This window comes from Cebidichthys violaceus, unplaced genomic scaffold (genome assembly GCF_023349555.1).
Source record: "Cebidichthys violaceus isolate CVI_PGR_0920_01 unplaced genomic scaffold, fCebVio1.0.p SCAF_33, whole genome shotgun sequence".
NCBI lineage: Eukaryota > Metazoa > Chordata > Actinopteri > Perciformes > Stichaeidae > Cebidichthys > Cebidichthys violaceus.
Genome location: NW_027176517.1, coordinates 672,728 through 688,376, shown reverse-complemented (window position 1 = coordinate 688,376; position 15,649 = coordinate 672,728). Strand labels below are relative to the sequence as shown.

At 47.7% G+C, this 15,649-nt stretch overlaps 1 protein-coding gene and 1 pseudogene across 1 annotated transcript; one reads left to right on the top strand and one right to left on the bottom strand.

Annotated features, from left to right (window-relative positions):
- Positions 1 to 265: 265 nt before the first annotated feature.
- On the bottom strand, positions 266 to 6,968 carry cyldl (cylindromatosis (turban tumor syndrome), like). The gene is made up of 15 exons (XM_068725043.1): positions 6,655 to 6,968; positions 5,941 to 6,391; positions 5,509 to 5,778; positions 5,117 to 5,195; positions 4,872 to 5,038; positions 4,609 to 4,771; positions 4,214 to 4,355; positions 3,992 to 4,102; positions 3,803 to 3,894; positions 3,653 to 3,716; positions 3,365 to 3,497; positions 3,015 to 3,123; positions 2,737 to 2,855; positions 2,057 to 2,270; positions 266 to 1,975 (listed from the first exon to the last, which is right to left on the bottom strand). Exons 2-15 carry the CDS (start codon positions 6,373 to 6,375, stop codon positions 1,791 to 1,793), a joined length of 2,283 nt encoding a protein of 760 aa, XP_068581144.1. The 5' UTR covers positions 6,376 to 6,391; positions 6,655 to 6,968; the 3' UTR covers positions 266 to 1,790.
- A 1,353-nt stretch (positions 6,969 to 8,321) lies between these two features.
- Positions 8,322 to 15,649, top strand: part of LOC137883487 (zinc finger CCCH domain-containing protein 3-like) — a 29,625-nt pseudogene continuing 22,297 nt past the window's right edge.

Below are 15,649 nucleotides of genomic sequence, written 5' to 3'. Positions count from 1 at the left end.
TCTGGCTAATAACTGCTAACGCATTGACGCTGCATGCAAAATCTTGTTCTGCAGAATTGTCCAAGCAAGCGTAAAATTGATCAGGAGAATCGGCTAATTGTTTTAAACGTCTTGATGTTTCATGCTGCCCTCACTTCAGATGTTTTTCAGTGCTTTGATCTAACCTCAAGAAATATGATTATATCATTTTCATATTTTTCTTTTATACTGTATATGGTTGGTTGGATAGGACCATTAAAAACAAAAGAAGCTGACAAGCCAGATATACACAAAGAGAGAGAAGTAACTTTTTATTATTGACATGATGATCATTGGTGGAATGACACTAATCTATGCTTTCTGTACTCTGTACACAACAAACCCCGACAACAGCGGCACTCCTCTCCCCGACAAGTCACATGACTCGATAAGAACCAGACAACGAAAAGGTAAGAAAGGTCAGTGAACGTAATGCTGCTGCTTACAAAGCTCGAGATATCAAAGTCACAAATCATACTTAAGCCAAAGCTTTGGGAACTGTGAGGTACATTCCAGAGACGGATGTGAATGAAAACATACTTCCTGCTGCTGAGGCACCAATAAAAAAATAATAAGTTTTGTTATTATCAAATTGCAGGAAACTGTAAGACAGCCAAGTACATTTATGTCTTTAATACACTCAACCACCGACTCGGTTGGCCTCCCTTTTCAGGAGAGAGAACACAAGTAGAAAGCGGAGTGTCATCAGCATATTCAATGGTAATATTGTAGTGAAGCGTGTCCAAACTGAACAACAGGGGACCAATAAGTGATCCCTGGGGGACACCTCATTCAGTCAACCTTCATAAAATTGGGCAAATGAAGGACTTGCTCTTCATGTTTCACTTAACTTCAGGCCGTGGCCTTCATCGGTACAAATTCAGCAATTTTAAAGTTCCCCTCCAGACACGTTTTAATGTTTGTAAAATAACTCTACGATTCATATTTAGGTTTAACATGGTTTTTCACCCCAAATACAAAAAAGTGCGGCCAGAAACACATCTCTGCTTTCTCCTCATTGAGAGGTTCTGGATCCCCGCCGGTGATGAGCGGCTGATACATTTTCCGATTTTGGATTCCCAACTGAATACGAAAAGAACGACTGATCCATGGACTTGATTTTCATATTCAAGTTTTACTGAACTTCATAAAGTAACTCGTCCAGCCGACTAAACCCGGATTACAAAGAAAGCATTAAGGCACAACGGTGAGCTTACCGAGCAAAAGTAATATCATTGTGTTATTATGTGTGAATTTATTAAAACACGCCACTCTAAAATCATTACTATGCTGTCATCTTTGGCGGAATTCTTCATCTGCAACACTCATTCCATCTTGGTATAAAAATTGTAAATAGAACTTTTAAAGATAATTATCAAAACACCAAGAGGAAACAGAAAACTACAAAATCTTAATATTACAGTGCAAACATTTGTCTTTTCTCTCACATTCCAATGTCCGTGTTTGTCAATTTTTATAAAGCAAAATGATTTCAATTCTCGCTCTTTCTTCATACAGTATAAACAGACATGAAACAATATTGTTTTAAATTAGTCAAGCTGGATAATTCGTTCCCTGCCCCGGGTGCAGAAAATATATGATATATATATATATATACACACAAGTATTAAATGTTCATGTGTGTACTGCCACACATTCTTTAACAATAACAAACCACTCCACCAAAGGCAATTACATGAACAGCGAAGGCAACAATCTATTTCTTTCTCCCCAATTTACATTTTGTGCAATGAACAAGCTGTGGCGTCCCCTCAGCGGTAGAGAGACATGCTGGTATTCTGATACAGGTACATGTAGGCGTCGCAAAAGAGGCGTTTGGCCACACCTTTCATGTCTCGAGGCACCTGATTGGCTAGCTCCGCGGGAGACATTTCCAGGTACGCGCCGACCTCGGGGCAGGCTGTGACCTCCGGGATGTTGAATCCGTCTCTCTCTCCTGAACACAACGCACACATGAGCGGCTGAACGCACGCAATGAACAGAGAGACAGACGACGCATTCAAAAAAACAGACTCACCTTGTCTGTCCGCCATGCTGTCAAAGAAGATCCAGTCTTGGCTGTCGGGTCCGTACTTGATGAAGGACACGTAGTGGCTCGTCTCGATGCAGAGCACAGCGAACAGCTCCAGCTTGTCTCTGATTAGATTGTGAGGCGTGCTGAGACCCAGGTAACCCTTGGGGATGACCAGAGGAACCGGGTGATGGGACCGGCGTTGAGGATGAGCGTGAACCTGAAGAAAAGAAAAGAAAAAAAGCTGTCAGGGCTGCATCTAATGGCTATTTTCATAATAAACTAAAGGCGTGTTTGGTATTTTTACTTAATAAATTCCTTAAGACATCTGACACTACGTAACGTAACCCAGCAATATATCTAGAGATGTATCATGTGATGTCACCATATAAAAAGTCACGCAACAGACACCATGTCATGGTCAGGAGGAGGTCTGATCCTCTCCTCTGATCGGATCTACGGTTCTCTTGTCCCCCCAAAGTTACACTCCTCAGCCTATCGATCAGCTCCCCCTTGGCTGATAACCCATTGTTCTGGTCAAACACCTCACGCAGCACGTATCCTTCCCCCGCTGCTGGCACATTCCTCAAACCCTCAACCCCCCCCCCCCCCCCCCCCTCTCACAGACACTCAATATACATACAATTCCTCACACACACACACACAGACAACGATCCAAACCGCACCTGAGATGAACACGTCTTGCAGAAGATTTTGAATCCCGTCTGGCTGAATATGGGATCTTTAAAACAGTCGGTGCACTCTGTCTGAGCCAACTTTCCACACAGCATGCACTGCTGAGGACCTGAAACACACACACACACACACACACACACACACACACACACACACACACACACACACACACACACACACACACACACACACACACACGTTGTGTTCACTATGTGAACATTCGCTTTAGAACGTGTAGGATTGTGTAGTGTACGTGTTTTAACAGTACCTTCAGAGAGGAGGTCGGTGATGTCCAGCTCCAGAGAGGGAATGATCTTGTCGAACATCTTGAATTTCTTCCCGAAGCGAGGCATCTGGAGGATGAGGCAGGACGGCACCTGCAGTTATGAGACGGTGAAATAAAGCAAAGATCACACACCGTGGAGACAGAAAGCACCAGAATGAACTCCAGGAGATGAGACGATCAGCTGGGAGAACTGTGCAACAGAGACATCTACTGGAGAATCAAAGGAACGCATCAGATAAATACATCTCCTCAGCAAAATGAGGAAGAAAGCTAAGATCAGTTAGATCTAGGAATATGTTGCTACTCAAATAGTTCAGACAGAGGGATCTCACCTCTGCCAGCTTGAGCCCTGCGGTGTGGAAGGAGTGCTCCAGCAGCTGCTGGACTGTCGGCAGCACCAGGCTGTGGTTCTGGTCTAAGAAGATCTGGTAGCAGTAACTGTCCTGCACTTTACCAGCCGCTGAGCTGAACGGGAGAGAGGGAGAGGAATGTGAGGCGTGAATGCAAAAAGTCCTTCGCGGGATTTGTTGTATTCAAGCGAAGTAGGGGGGAGGGGGGAGGGGGGAGGGGGGGGGGGGGGGGGGGGCGGAGGTAGCATTTTAGCTGTGGTGGAACTGTACAGTTGGAGTAGAGGATCCAGTGCAAGAATGTGGTGCATGATGACGGTGAGAAACTCCTCCGGATCTGAGAGACAAAAAGCCACATCAGCGGTTCACGTCAAACCGAACAAACAAATCAGCCGGTTGTTAAAGCTTCCAGAAGGAACTGACCCTTCTCATCTGTGGTGAAGGATTTACTGTAGCCGTGGTCCCGTAGCTGCTGCCGGAGCTTCATGATGTGCCGCCCTTCCACAAAGCCCTTACTGCAAAGAACACGCAGTGTTTTAATAATAATACAATAAGCATTTGTGTTTTTAAGTGCCGCAAAAATGTTCCCGCAAAATGCACGACGGCACACACTTGCGGAGGGGATTGACAATGTCGTGGAGCAGTGTGCTCTGAATCGGCGTGTCTTGAGGTTCTGTTAATTTAAACAGCATGGTGTCCAACACAGAGGAGCAGGAAAACAAGCTGAAAGACAAAAAAGAGAGAATAAATGGGATACAACCAGCTGAACTTCTTATGAAGTGCAATAAAAAAAAAAATGCACGCTATTTTCCGTCCCATGTGCGCCGTCCTGACCTGAAGAGGGCAGCGTCCATGTAGCAGGAGTTGTAGTGGCCTTGGATCCCCTTCATTCGTCCAATCAGAACCTGGCTGACCTGCTCCGTGCTGACAGGAGGAACGGCGCCCAGCTTCCCTGCACTGTGCTCTGCATCTCTCTCTGCAGCGACACACACGTTTCAATCAGTACGCATGTGAACACATTACACGATCTGACCGGACAGATATTTCATACATTAAAATCCATTAAATGTAACTTTAAAAACAATTCAAAAGCACCACTGTGTCCACAAGGGGTCACTGACGGACTTCAAATTGTCCCGCCTAAGAACACGTGGACTTTCAGCACACAGCAACGCAACGGAACTGTGAAGAAGGAGTTGCTGAAGTGAGCGTATCGGCGTTGTTCTGACCTGCGTCGGCCGCTTCTAGCATCCTCTCGCTGCAATCGGCCGACGCGCTCTGAAATCGAGAGTCAGGGCGACACGATCTGAGCTTCACGAACAGAGCTTTCTTTGGGGGACAGTCAAAGAGACGCACACCTTTGAACGTGCCGTCGCTCACTCCGTAGTCGTCCTAGAGGCGGACACACACAGAAGATTATCAGACGTCATCCACGATGAAACGAACAAAACGACGAAGAGAAAAGCAATCATTTGCCACGGTTTAGATCTACCAGCTCTAGGCCGGCCATGGTATCCTGACAACCGGGCAGAGTGCCGGTCCAGCGGATGATCCCGTACGTAGTGCCCTTAGCCAAGTCCACCTCCACCATGGAGCTCACGCTCAGACCGCCGCTGGATTTTTCCACGGGCGCCGCATCAACGTCCATGCTCTCCGGCTCTGCAGTAAAGAAAACATTCGAGTCACATTTCTTACAAACGTGGGAAATAGCTTCATCACGTGATGAGTTGCTCGAACCTGCGGGCACCTCCCCCTTTGCAACCTCATATAGTGGAACATCAACTTCGCCCCCTCGCTTTCCATTCTCATCGGTGTCCTGAAAACACCAGCAAAGACAAGTTATCAACGCACCGCTAACTTGGTACTGAAGGAAGTGACTGATCGAATCAGCGGCATATAAAGTGTGACAGCATGGCGATCGATGGCTGAAAGGAAACAGCTGTGTAGATGTGAGTAAAACAACAAACGATTGACTTGCATGTTATGACGTTTTAGACCTCAATTTGGAATTGCAAAAATAAATGTTCACATTTCAGGAATAAGGCCACACGTGTGTGTTATTTACCAGAATGGCTGCAATCTAAAAACACATTTTAAATTTGAAACCAATAAACTGACATATTACTTACCGTGGAGATGCGAACACTGGGTTCTCCGTCCTTTTCCTGCACCAGCAGCACCATTCCGTTCCGGCATTTGTCACCGATGAAGTAGGTGACTCTGTCCCCTGGAGCTAGCTCGTCTGTCTGAGAGTGCTCCGGGTTGGAGGGTGACAAGGAGCTGGGAACCACGGGCCTGACTCTGGAGAAGGGGGCGAAAATGCCACAATCTTTCTTACAGGAAAAGAGGGTTTTATACTGGAAGCTCCCATCGGTATTCCCCTTCCCCTTGTCTTCTCCCTAGAGGGAGGGGGGAAGAAGCACAGCAGCACACATTTAACCATACGATTTCATTTCTGTGAACACCACAAACTGACGTGTGCAGGGAAATAAGCCAGTAGGGGAAAGCCAGAAAGAAAAAGAAAGGATGATTTTGTTGCGCGACCACTGTTAGAGTCCCACCTGTAGTTCAATGCCAAAGAACGTGCCTGGTAGAGGACAGGAGTACGATTTCATTGCAAGTCGTCCGATGTAGCGCACGACGCCTCTGAGCCTCTCTCCTCCTTCCTCCACTAACACCGCAGTGCCCACAGTGAGTCCTCCTGCTGCTCGAAGAGCATCTCCCTCTCTGAACCACTTCAGCCTGTCTGCGTCCTCGGGCAGGGCCTGCAGCAGCTCGGCGTCCTCTGCACTCAGCTTCTCAATGCAACTCAACTCTATGTCATGATCTATAGCTGTACGTGAGGCCAAGCGGAAGACGCGCAACTTTGTGTTGGATTTGTTGATACATGTTCTGTACTTGTGTTCAGATGTGTAGCATATGCAGCCAGCAGTGAAGAGTCCTTGGTGTTCAGGTTTCCTTGTTACGATGAAGTACAGGTCGTTTGTTGAGGCCATGTTGTTGAGCAGGATGCTGTACCGGAAACACACACAGAGACACGGTGCGGTTCACACTGGTGTCACCACAGTAGCAACACGAATACTGTCTATTTTGATGAAAACATTCATGCTAGCTCGCTAACTAGCTGCGAAACTGAACTAAGCTAGCTGTCGTAAACAGACGGAATCCTAGCAAACGTTCACCTGACGCTACGCGTAACGTCTTAACTTCTGTCTAGACTCGCTCCGTCTGTCTCCCTGTCCCTCCCAAAACATCCGTGACAAAGTTAGCCTTACCTTTAAGAGTCAAGCAACTTTTTAAATACGTTTCTGCGTTATCTCCGAGCTGCTCGGCTCGTGTCCAAACCAGTCGCCGTAAGTTTCACTTCCCCTTTCATTTCATTTCACAGCGGCGTCATCGGCAACTCTCACTCGTCCCGATACAAATGACAGTTTGTTGTTGTTGTTGTTGTTGTTGTTGTTGTTTTTGTTGTAAACCACCTAAACAACTTATTGGCAATACTTGGAAGTACTTCTGCGAAAGAGATCATTAATGTTAAGAACAAATGTTCCGAGTGACGTTGCTGTTTTGAAATCAGTTGACAGCCAGCGGCAGGATCGCTCGAGTGTGTGTGTTGTTATTGAGCCCCTCAGTACGGTCTTACAGGCAACCAGTAAGAAGGTCAATTCGCGTGGAGTTCAAATCCGGTTTTATGAGGTGTGCTGTCTGTAAAAGCGACTATCTTCCTGTTTGCTACCTGCAAACTTCATTCTGTGATTAATTATAGCTGAACATAGGTGCATTGTTGTAATTTTGTCATCTTGATCGCGCACACTGTACATTCCTTATCTTGGATATTCTGTAGGCTACATAGTTTATGATCTGTCCTCGCAGGGAGAGAGGTCCATCCTCAGTTGCTCCAACTGATGTTTCTTCCATTTCCTCTCCCGTTTTTTGGGGAAGTTTTCCTTCTCGAAGTCGAGGGTCTAAGGTCAGGGGGCGTCTTACGCCGTACATACTGTAAAGCCCATTGAGGCAAATTTGGGATTTGTGGTATTGCGAATTAAAATTGACTTGACTTAACATCGTGTTCCAGCATCATTGTGTTATGTTTGTAATGGTATTTTCATAACAATTTACAGCCTTGACTGGTTATTCCCTTATCAGAACAGCAAAAGTTTCATCTTTCTATCCATCCATAAAGATAGTTTTGGCGTGGTTCAGATATCTTTCTCCGTGATTTCTGCATAGACCCCAGCAGAGTGGAGGATAATTATGTTCTTCGTTGCACGTACACTGTTACACAACAGCAATTGTCTTCTCAGAAACAATCGGCCCATTGACAATCCACAGACTGACATGAGTACAGTTTTCACTGGAACTGTTTTCTGGCAAAAAGGAACTGAAACTAAGGCCTGTGATGAAGGACATTAAACACTTCAAAGTCCAGCATAGGCTGTAGATACGGAGCGAAACAAACTCTCTGTGAAACTGAAGAGACTTGAGTTGATATAAAAAATAAAAAATATCCTATAACTGAGTGTTTTGAATGTTGTATTTTGATAAAAGACACACTTCTTCTCTTCTTGCTGTGGCTATAGCAGCCTAACTAATGGTGATGCACTGGCTGTCACCTATGCCTAAATTATTGGTGCTTTGATTAACAGACTTTGGAAATCAGTTATGTCAATAAACATGAGCTTTATTTTATTTCATACAATTTAATTTATTTCATAATTTCTGTTACTACATCTTGCACTTAATTATTGATGATTGTTTAATTAATATTCTCTTGTTGCTGTAACTAATATAAATACTTATTCATTATTTTGTTTAACATATTAGACGACGTTTCTCCGCCAAAAGAAATGCCTACCTGCAAGACAAAACCGAGGAGTGGAAGACACCGACTACATCAACCGCACTCTGTGATTGGACGTTGAAAATCACATCATCCGCAAAGGCCCACTTCGTCGCAGTCCGATGACGACACGCTTCGGTTGTAAACATGGAGGAGAGAGAAGCGCTGAAGAGGCAAATTGAACTTCTACAAAGTAAATCTCCACGTACACTCTGTTTTGGGTTGTTTTGAAGGAAGCGGGTTAGGAAACAGTGTTTTCAATTGTAGCGCCTCTTTAAATTAATGGCGGTCGCGCGGCTGTGGGGCGTTTTTAAGTAACGACGTATTTAAAAACATAACTGTTAGCTTTGCTTCCAGTTTCTCGCACACGTCTAAGCAGATGCGTTGGCGCCATTATCCAGCTAACGTCACCCTTAACGCACTGCATTCAGAGATACGTAGTGGTGGTTAGCTGATATATTATATTCCATTTTCATTGTAAGTGAATGACTAAGTCGCTGTTTATGCCAAACTTTGGCAGCATGTTGTGCGGCTTTCCTTTCATCTTTTAACTCATCCTCAACCGTCTACATGGAACTGAGGAATAGGTTTTGTTGGCTAAATGAACTCTCTCACATGGTTTATGTTCCCTTGTTATTCTTGTTTATCACTCTTGGTGCGATGGTGCAACTAAATAACCTCCTATTTGCAAATCCCCAGATCTCATCAATAAACACAAGAGCGTCCATGGCGACACCCCGTATGCAAGAGACGATCAGAGGCATCCGGAAGCTCCAACGTCAGCCAGAGGCAGAGGCCGCGGCACATCTGGCGTCCATCCCTCACGGCTCCAGAGGGGGACTGAGCCGTGGGAGTTGGAGGGAAAACGTACTCGCTGAGCAACAAGAACCCGCAGCCGTCTGATGGACAATCCCTCGGCTTCCGCTTCCTCTGCTGTGCATCAGTCCGGTTCCCACAGCGCGTCTCACAGCACCTCACTGCCCAGCAACAGCGGAGGAGAGGAGGGGCAAAGAATCTCAACTGCCACCGTATCATCAGGGATCCCTCAACACAAGGGAGAGCGACGTATGAACAGTGTCACAGGGGGGATCGCGGCTGAGAAAAAAACCCCGGATGCTCTCAGAAAAGCTGGAGCAGCCGTGTCTCGGCATGAAGACGGATAGGATGTTCAAGATCAACGGGCGCTAGCGAGCAAAATGAAACGACGCGCGGACAGACTCCAGGTCTGCAGGAGAGGACTGAAAGCGGGCGCGTAGTCCCTGCCGGAAAAGAAAGTGAGTAGTTCTTCAGGGGTGGCGTCCTGGTTAAGGCCAACGCCTCGACCGGTTTTGCAGAGCGTCCCTCAAGCGCGGATCAAACCTACCAAGACGTGCGTAGCCAGCACTGAGACCAAACCGACTGTTAAGAAGACAGCTCCAGCGGTTCCAGTGCTAACACCAATCCCACCTCCCGCTGCTCGCCTACCGTATCAAAACGTTCAATCGACCCCGCAGCTCCCGCCAGCCAGGGCCGAGTCGATGCATCTTTCTTGAAGAAATCGAAGTTCACTTGGGTGAAGAGCCAGAACGCCAGAGGAGCGGGGGCGAAACCGGCCAGCTCCAGTTCCTCACCCGCGGGCAGAGCTGTGACTGCCGCCCCGACTTCCGTCTCCAAAGCCGGAGTTGCCAGCGGAAGCTCACCGTCATTCACAGGGAGAGAACGCCCGGCAAGAAGTTTCCTCGGAAGCTGAGCCCACTCATTGCAGCCCCCAAGACCTCCAAGTACAGATGGGTGTCCATCTCTGCTGGAGGCCCAGGCTAAAGTACCTCGAAAGTCCGTATCGACCCAAAGCCCTGACGCTTTCCCAAAGAGCTCTGGAGAAGGGAGAGGTTCCCAAGAAACTCAGAGCAGAAGACAAGATGAAAAAGGGAGCCGCGGGTTCCTCCACCAGCTCCTCGCCGAGTAGCCGGTACCCGCTGGAAGGCTGGAGGCCAGAGTACCACTGGGGCCGGCGACGGGAGGGGCCACGGTGGCCCGTCGTAGGTCTGCCTTCCACTGGACGTCAGAGAGAAGCAACAGAGGAGCGAAAGGAGTTTCCCCATCCGTGAGCCAACGTTCCCAACGTAGCTACCTGATGCCGCCCTCCTCCCCTGCTGGGTTCAAGCTCCGCAGCAGGATGAAAATCATCAGGAAGTCCGCTACTGGGTACGTATTGGAAACCTGGGACGTGATCCGCAGAATGCTTTCATGAAATGGATTTTCTCATTGTCATTTTGCAGCCGGTGTGTCACTCATTGCGCTGTTCTCCTTTGCCGTCTGTCCTGTGAGCGCAGTGGAAGCGGGTCAGAGATGAAGTTCTCCCCGCGGGGCCGCATGCTCAGCTGGAGCAGGAGTCCCCACGGAGCGAGGGAGGATGCCCTCCAGGGAGCTGGTGTCTTTTGGCCGACACAAGTTGAGGCGGCTCTCCCCCGCCTCCTCGAGGACAAGTAAGAAGCTCACACTTCAGGACTGCGGTTCATGCAGAGCCTGCATTCTGCACAGCTCTTCTCTAATGAGCTGCCAACCAAATGCTCGTCTATGGAAAACAGCGTTGCACGGTTAAGAGGGAACGTATCTAACCCCGGGCTAGAGACGGTGCAACTGTCTTATAGTAGAAACGATGGAACCGTGTAGTTATTTCTGATGACCTTTCTATTTAGGTTTGAATTCTCACCCACTGCTCAGGCCATAAGAATTACACCTGATGACCATCTGGTGGTGCTGTGACAACTGGTTTTAACTGTCCATCAGGCATTCAAGTTCTCAAGTCACAACCAAATGAGTCACAAATGATATATCTTTATATCTATATATATATATATAGATAGAGATACATATATATATTTGTTTGTGTGTGATTTTTGCATTAAGCTCTGACAGCCTAAAGAAAACACAGACTCCCTGATCCACCCTCACCGTTCATACATGCGTTACATTTCATTCTCTCTGTCGACCTCGTTACGTCTGCCACCGTCAAAAAGAAGAGCGTTTCCTGTTGATTCTCACTTTAATTCTTTGCGTCACACTTCATTGCTTATATATTTTTTTTTTTACTTCATCTTCTCTCTACTTTGGCGTTGTGCGTCTCCCTTCAGTGCTTGCGTCAGTTTCTGCACACCCTGTGCTCCGGTGTTATCGCACTACATGCCTCTACTACACACCGGAGTGTCGTTTGTACCGCCGCTTATCGTCGTAGCACATCGTTTCTTTTTTGTGAGTTCACGAGAAATCGCTGTATTTTACAACGTTGTGCTGATAGGAATAATGTAGTACACATGCAGACCATTCAGTCAGCCTGAGATTGTGATTCCTGCATACTTTTTATTTTTCCGGTGTGAACGCACCACATCACTGGTACGTCGTGTGGAATTAGGAAATAACGGCTCTGACAGCTGCTGTTCCAGCTGTCTCCAGTAGAGGCAGAAGCTAACATCCATGTGGTCCTTGTGTGGAGCTTTGTGTTGCTGGCTGTCAGTAGCGAGGGTACAGGCAGCTCTAAGTGGGGGGAGGAGAGAGGGTGTGGAGTGGTGGTGGTGGTGGTGGGGGGGGGGTTAATTGATTGCCCAATTCAGCCGTGATGGCGAACAAGTGCCGATAGCGGGTAATTTGCGGAGGTGGAGGCGGGCAGCGCCGCTGCTATCAAGCCCCGCACGGCTCTCCCTCCAGTAGATAAAAAAAGGAGCTAATGCATAATTATCCTTTTGGCAAATTGGATTGTTTTAACGAACTGTAGAATATAGGCCTAACCTGATGAAAGCAATCATTGTTTTTTTTACAGCCCCCCCCCCCCCCCCCCCCCCCCCCCCCCCCACACACACACTTCCCTCACCCTCCCTCCCTCACCCTCCCTCCCTCTTGCCCCCTCCAACCCTCCGGTCATTCTGCGTGTACCCTACACGCCTCGTGCCCATCTTGGGGTAATCTCCCACACTCAATGAAGTCAGAAGACATTAGAAAAGCCATCACTATTAGCATTAGGCTTTATTCGTCCCAATGGCTCTGCGTCCATCAGTCTGCCTCTCTTTTTCTGGTTCTTTAACTTTTTTTTTTTTTTTTTTTGTGTCCTCTCTCACACCACCTACATCCTCTTCCCCCTCCTCTCCCCCCCTCATCATCATTTCTCCATGTGCTTTCAACATTTTGGGGGGACCCTGAATGGCCCGAAGCAGGAACACAAGGCGTCTCTAATTAAAGACGGGGTGCAGGGGGGGGGGGCCTCAGAATCGGAGGCGCGGGAAAGGTGGAGCAGGGGTGAGTGCAGAGGAAGATGGAGTGAGGAAAGCGGCTCGTGGCCGTCTGCGCCTCCGATAAGAGCTGCTAATAAAGAGCAAATTGAATTACTAATGACGGGAAGCAGAGTCCCTATAGAAAAGACCACCTTATGACCACTCACACATGCATGATAATACGCTCGCAAACAGCGCTTCTTAATTTCCCCCTCAATGGCCGGCTCAGCCTCTCCTCTCCTCTCCTCTCCATGTTCCGGGGGCGCGGGAGTTTTCAGAGTCGCTCGGTTATCTGTGGTTTATTTAAAGAGGGCATAAACCTAAGTAAGCAGTTAGCGCTGTAATGAATCTAGAGGCGTGTGTGTGTGTGTGTGGTGTGTGTGTGTGTGGTGTGTGTGTGTGTGTGTGTGTGTGTGTGTGTGTGTGTGTGTGTGTGGTGTGTGTGTGTGTGTGTGTGTGTGTGTGTGTGTGTGTGTGAGAGAGAGAGGAGACAGCCATGTAGCCCAGATAATCTAATAAAGCAGATAAATGTCAGCGGCGGACAGAACACGGAGAGGAAGAGTGCTGAGCCGTGCGGCTTCGGGCCCCATGTGACGGGCTCCTGGAGCGTTTCAGGTCTCTATCTCGCTCCGGTTTCTCTCCTCCCTCATCCAGTCTTCTCTCTCTCTCTCTCTCCTCTCTCTCTCTCTCTCTCTCTCTCTCTCTCCGTGGCCGTCTCCTCCGTTCTGCTAATATGCCTTGTGACTCTTTAGCCCGGCAGTGCGAATCACTTTGCAGACTGCAGGCATTTTCCGTATAATCATGTTCTTGGTCTGAACCGAAATGTCATGCGAGTTCATCTGAATGTAAAAAAATTACTTTCTGGAAGAAAGAAAGAAGAAAGGAAAAAAAAAAAGAGTTAATGTAGCAAAAAAAAAAAAGAAGAAGGGATTAGCAGCACCTGAAGCACCTAAATAAAACTCAAACACCGGTAACCAGTAGCATGGCCGCGTACTTCAACACAGCAAGTTATACAAACGAGAGATGAGACGCAATGAAATGATGTCACATTGGAGCTGTACCCACCCTGTCTCCGGTCCGGTGTCCCGTGCTTCTGAAAACTCATTCTTAGAGCTACAGTCGGTAGCTTTAATGAAAAACAACTTCTTCTTTTTTTTTTGCCATATTTGCTCAAACTGTCACTACATCCCGACAGTAGAGCAAGAGACAGGATCCGCTCTCACGCTCTACCGTCGGGATGGAGTGAGCAGTTTGAGCACGTATGACAACTACTTGCGTTTCCGCTAAAGTTCCAGCTGTAAAGCAGGACTTCTCTCAGGTTACCTGCAGCGACACGCCGTCTCCGATTCTGGCCCCTAAAACCCTGAGTCGCTACGTAGAAGTGGATGTATCCATTGGCTACTCTAGTTTTATTGCTCAGTTTGTGTAAGTTATAAAGCACGCACACACACAACACAACACACGACACACACACACACACACACTTGTCAGATTGTTGTGTGTTGTAGTAAGGAGGGGCTCTCTTACAGTGGCAGCTTACCCACATGCCCCCCCCCCCCCCCCCCAAACAGAATACCATGGAGCCCATTACCACCGCAGACTAATCCTCCCTCCTCCTTCAGGGGTCCTGTTACCGTGCCTACAGTGATCCCATTTATTTCACCCGTAAATCACATGAGCCGCTCTGCATCGGGGGTCCGGCTCTCTCTGACCTTTCCCGCTTTCTCGGTGTTGCGCGTGTGTCGACACCGCTGCGTGTGTCGACACACGCAGCGGGTTGTCGGACACACGCGCAACACGCAAACTAAACCCTCCATTTGTACGTCATTTACCGAGTGCAAGGTTCTCTAAACGAAGCGCCGGAAACGCACGACGCACAATGTTCATGTCCAGGAAGTAAGAAAGCGGGCGAGCGTTTACCGCCGTCGCTTTTTGTGAATATGATGCGTATTTCGGGTGATGTGAATCCCCAAATGTCACTGCACCAGTCTGTCCTTTTGAGACTGGAGCCTGGCTCGACGTACGCTGCTTTTATTTTTGTTTGTTTCTTTGCATCACTCTCTGGTTCACACTTGCTCCAGTTTCTCCCACTTTTCCTTCACACCACGCTCTCTCTCTCTCGACACACACAACACACACACACACAAACACACACACACACACACACACACACACACACACACACACAACACACACACACACACACACACACACACAGCAGCTTATAGGGGACCTTTGGACATTAACTCACTGTTTGTTTGACGTCACAGCACACAGCTGGTGTTGCCATGTGCATACTGGAAGCGTCACTCTATATCTTGTGTGTGTGTGTGTGTGTGTGGTGTGTGTGTGTGTGTGTGTGATGATCTTTCTCAGAAGTTTTTATTGGCCAAATGATTTTTAAAAGTGTGTGTGTGTGGGTGACATGTATGATTCTCCCATCAGCTGCTTTTCTGCATACCGTTCTCTGAATGCCATTTCTCCAGTGCTCTCATAGTATTATCAGTTGGATGACACACACACACACACACACACACACACACACACACACACACACACACACACACACATTTGCACCGTGTGGACCTTAACCTAATGGACAGACACACACCACACACACATTCTGCTCATTCCTCTGCACTTTCTCAGGCTCTCTGTGTCAACAGGTGGACCCCCCCGTCCTCTTTTTCTGTCTGTGTCTCTGTCTGCGTTCATTCTCTTCCCTTTTCTCTTTATATCTGTCACCATTTGTCCCCCTCACACACACACACACACACACACACACACACACACACACACGCGCCTCTGCAGGACACATGCGCCCACACACATCAACGAGTCCGGCGTCCAGAATTAGACCGTTACCATAATGATTAAGGCACAAACTGCACACACAGACTAAGGTTTTTTTTTAATTGTCTTCTGTGTGTGTTTTATCCTCTTTTTTTTTTTTTTTTTTAAGTCGGCGGGGGGGGGGAGTAGCTCCAAACGTTGCATGCATCATCTCAGTGCCTGCTATAACGGTGTGGCTATTCGGTTGCGTGAATGATTCAGTTTCTCATGTTGGGTGGTGTCTTGTGCAGGACGCTCTCAGTATAGCTCTCCGCCGCGGTGCAAAGTGACATTTGGCATTTTGATTAACCTCTCAGGACCCAGGGAGGCCAGTGATCAGAGCCCTGTACCTAC

Excerpts from the sequence above, each read along its gene's own strand:
- cyldl (XM_068725043.1), bottom strand. The coding sequence starts at position 6,375 with ATGGCCTCAACAAACGACCTGTACTTCATCGTAACAAGGAAACCTGAA. Across the intron at positions 4,772-4,871 it reads CCATGGCCGGCCTAGAGCTG|GACGACTACGGAGTGAGCGA; the intron begins GTAGATCTAAAC and ends GTCCGCCTCTAG. Across the intron at positions 1,976-2,056 it reads CAGCATGGCGGACAGACAAG|GAGAGAGAGACGGATTCAAC; the intron begins GTGAGTCTGTTT and ends CGTTGTGTTCAG.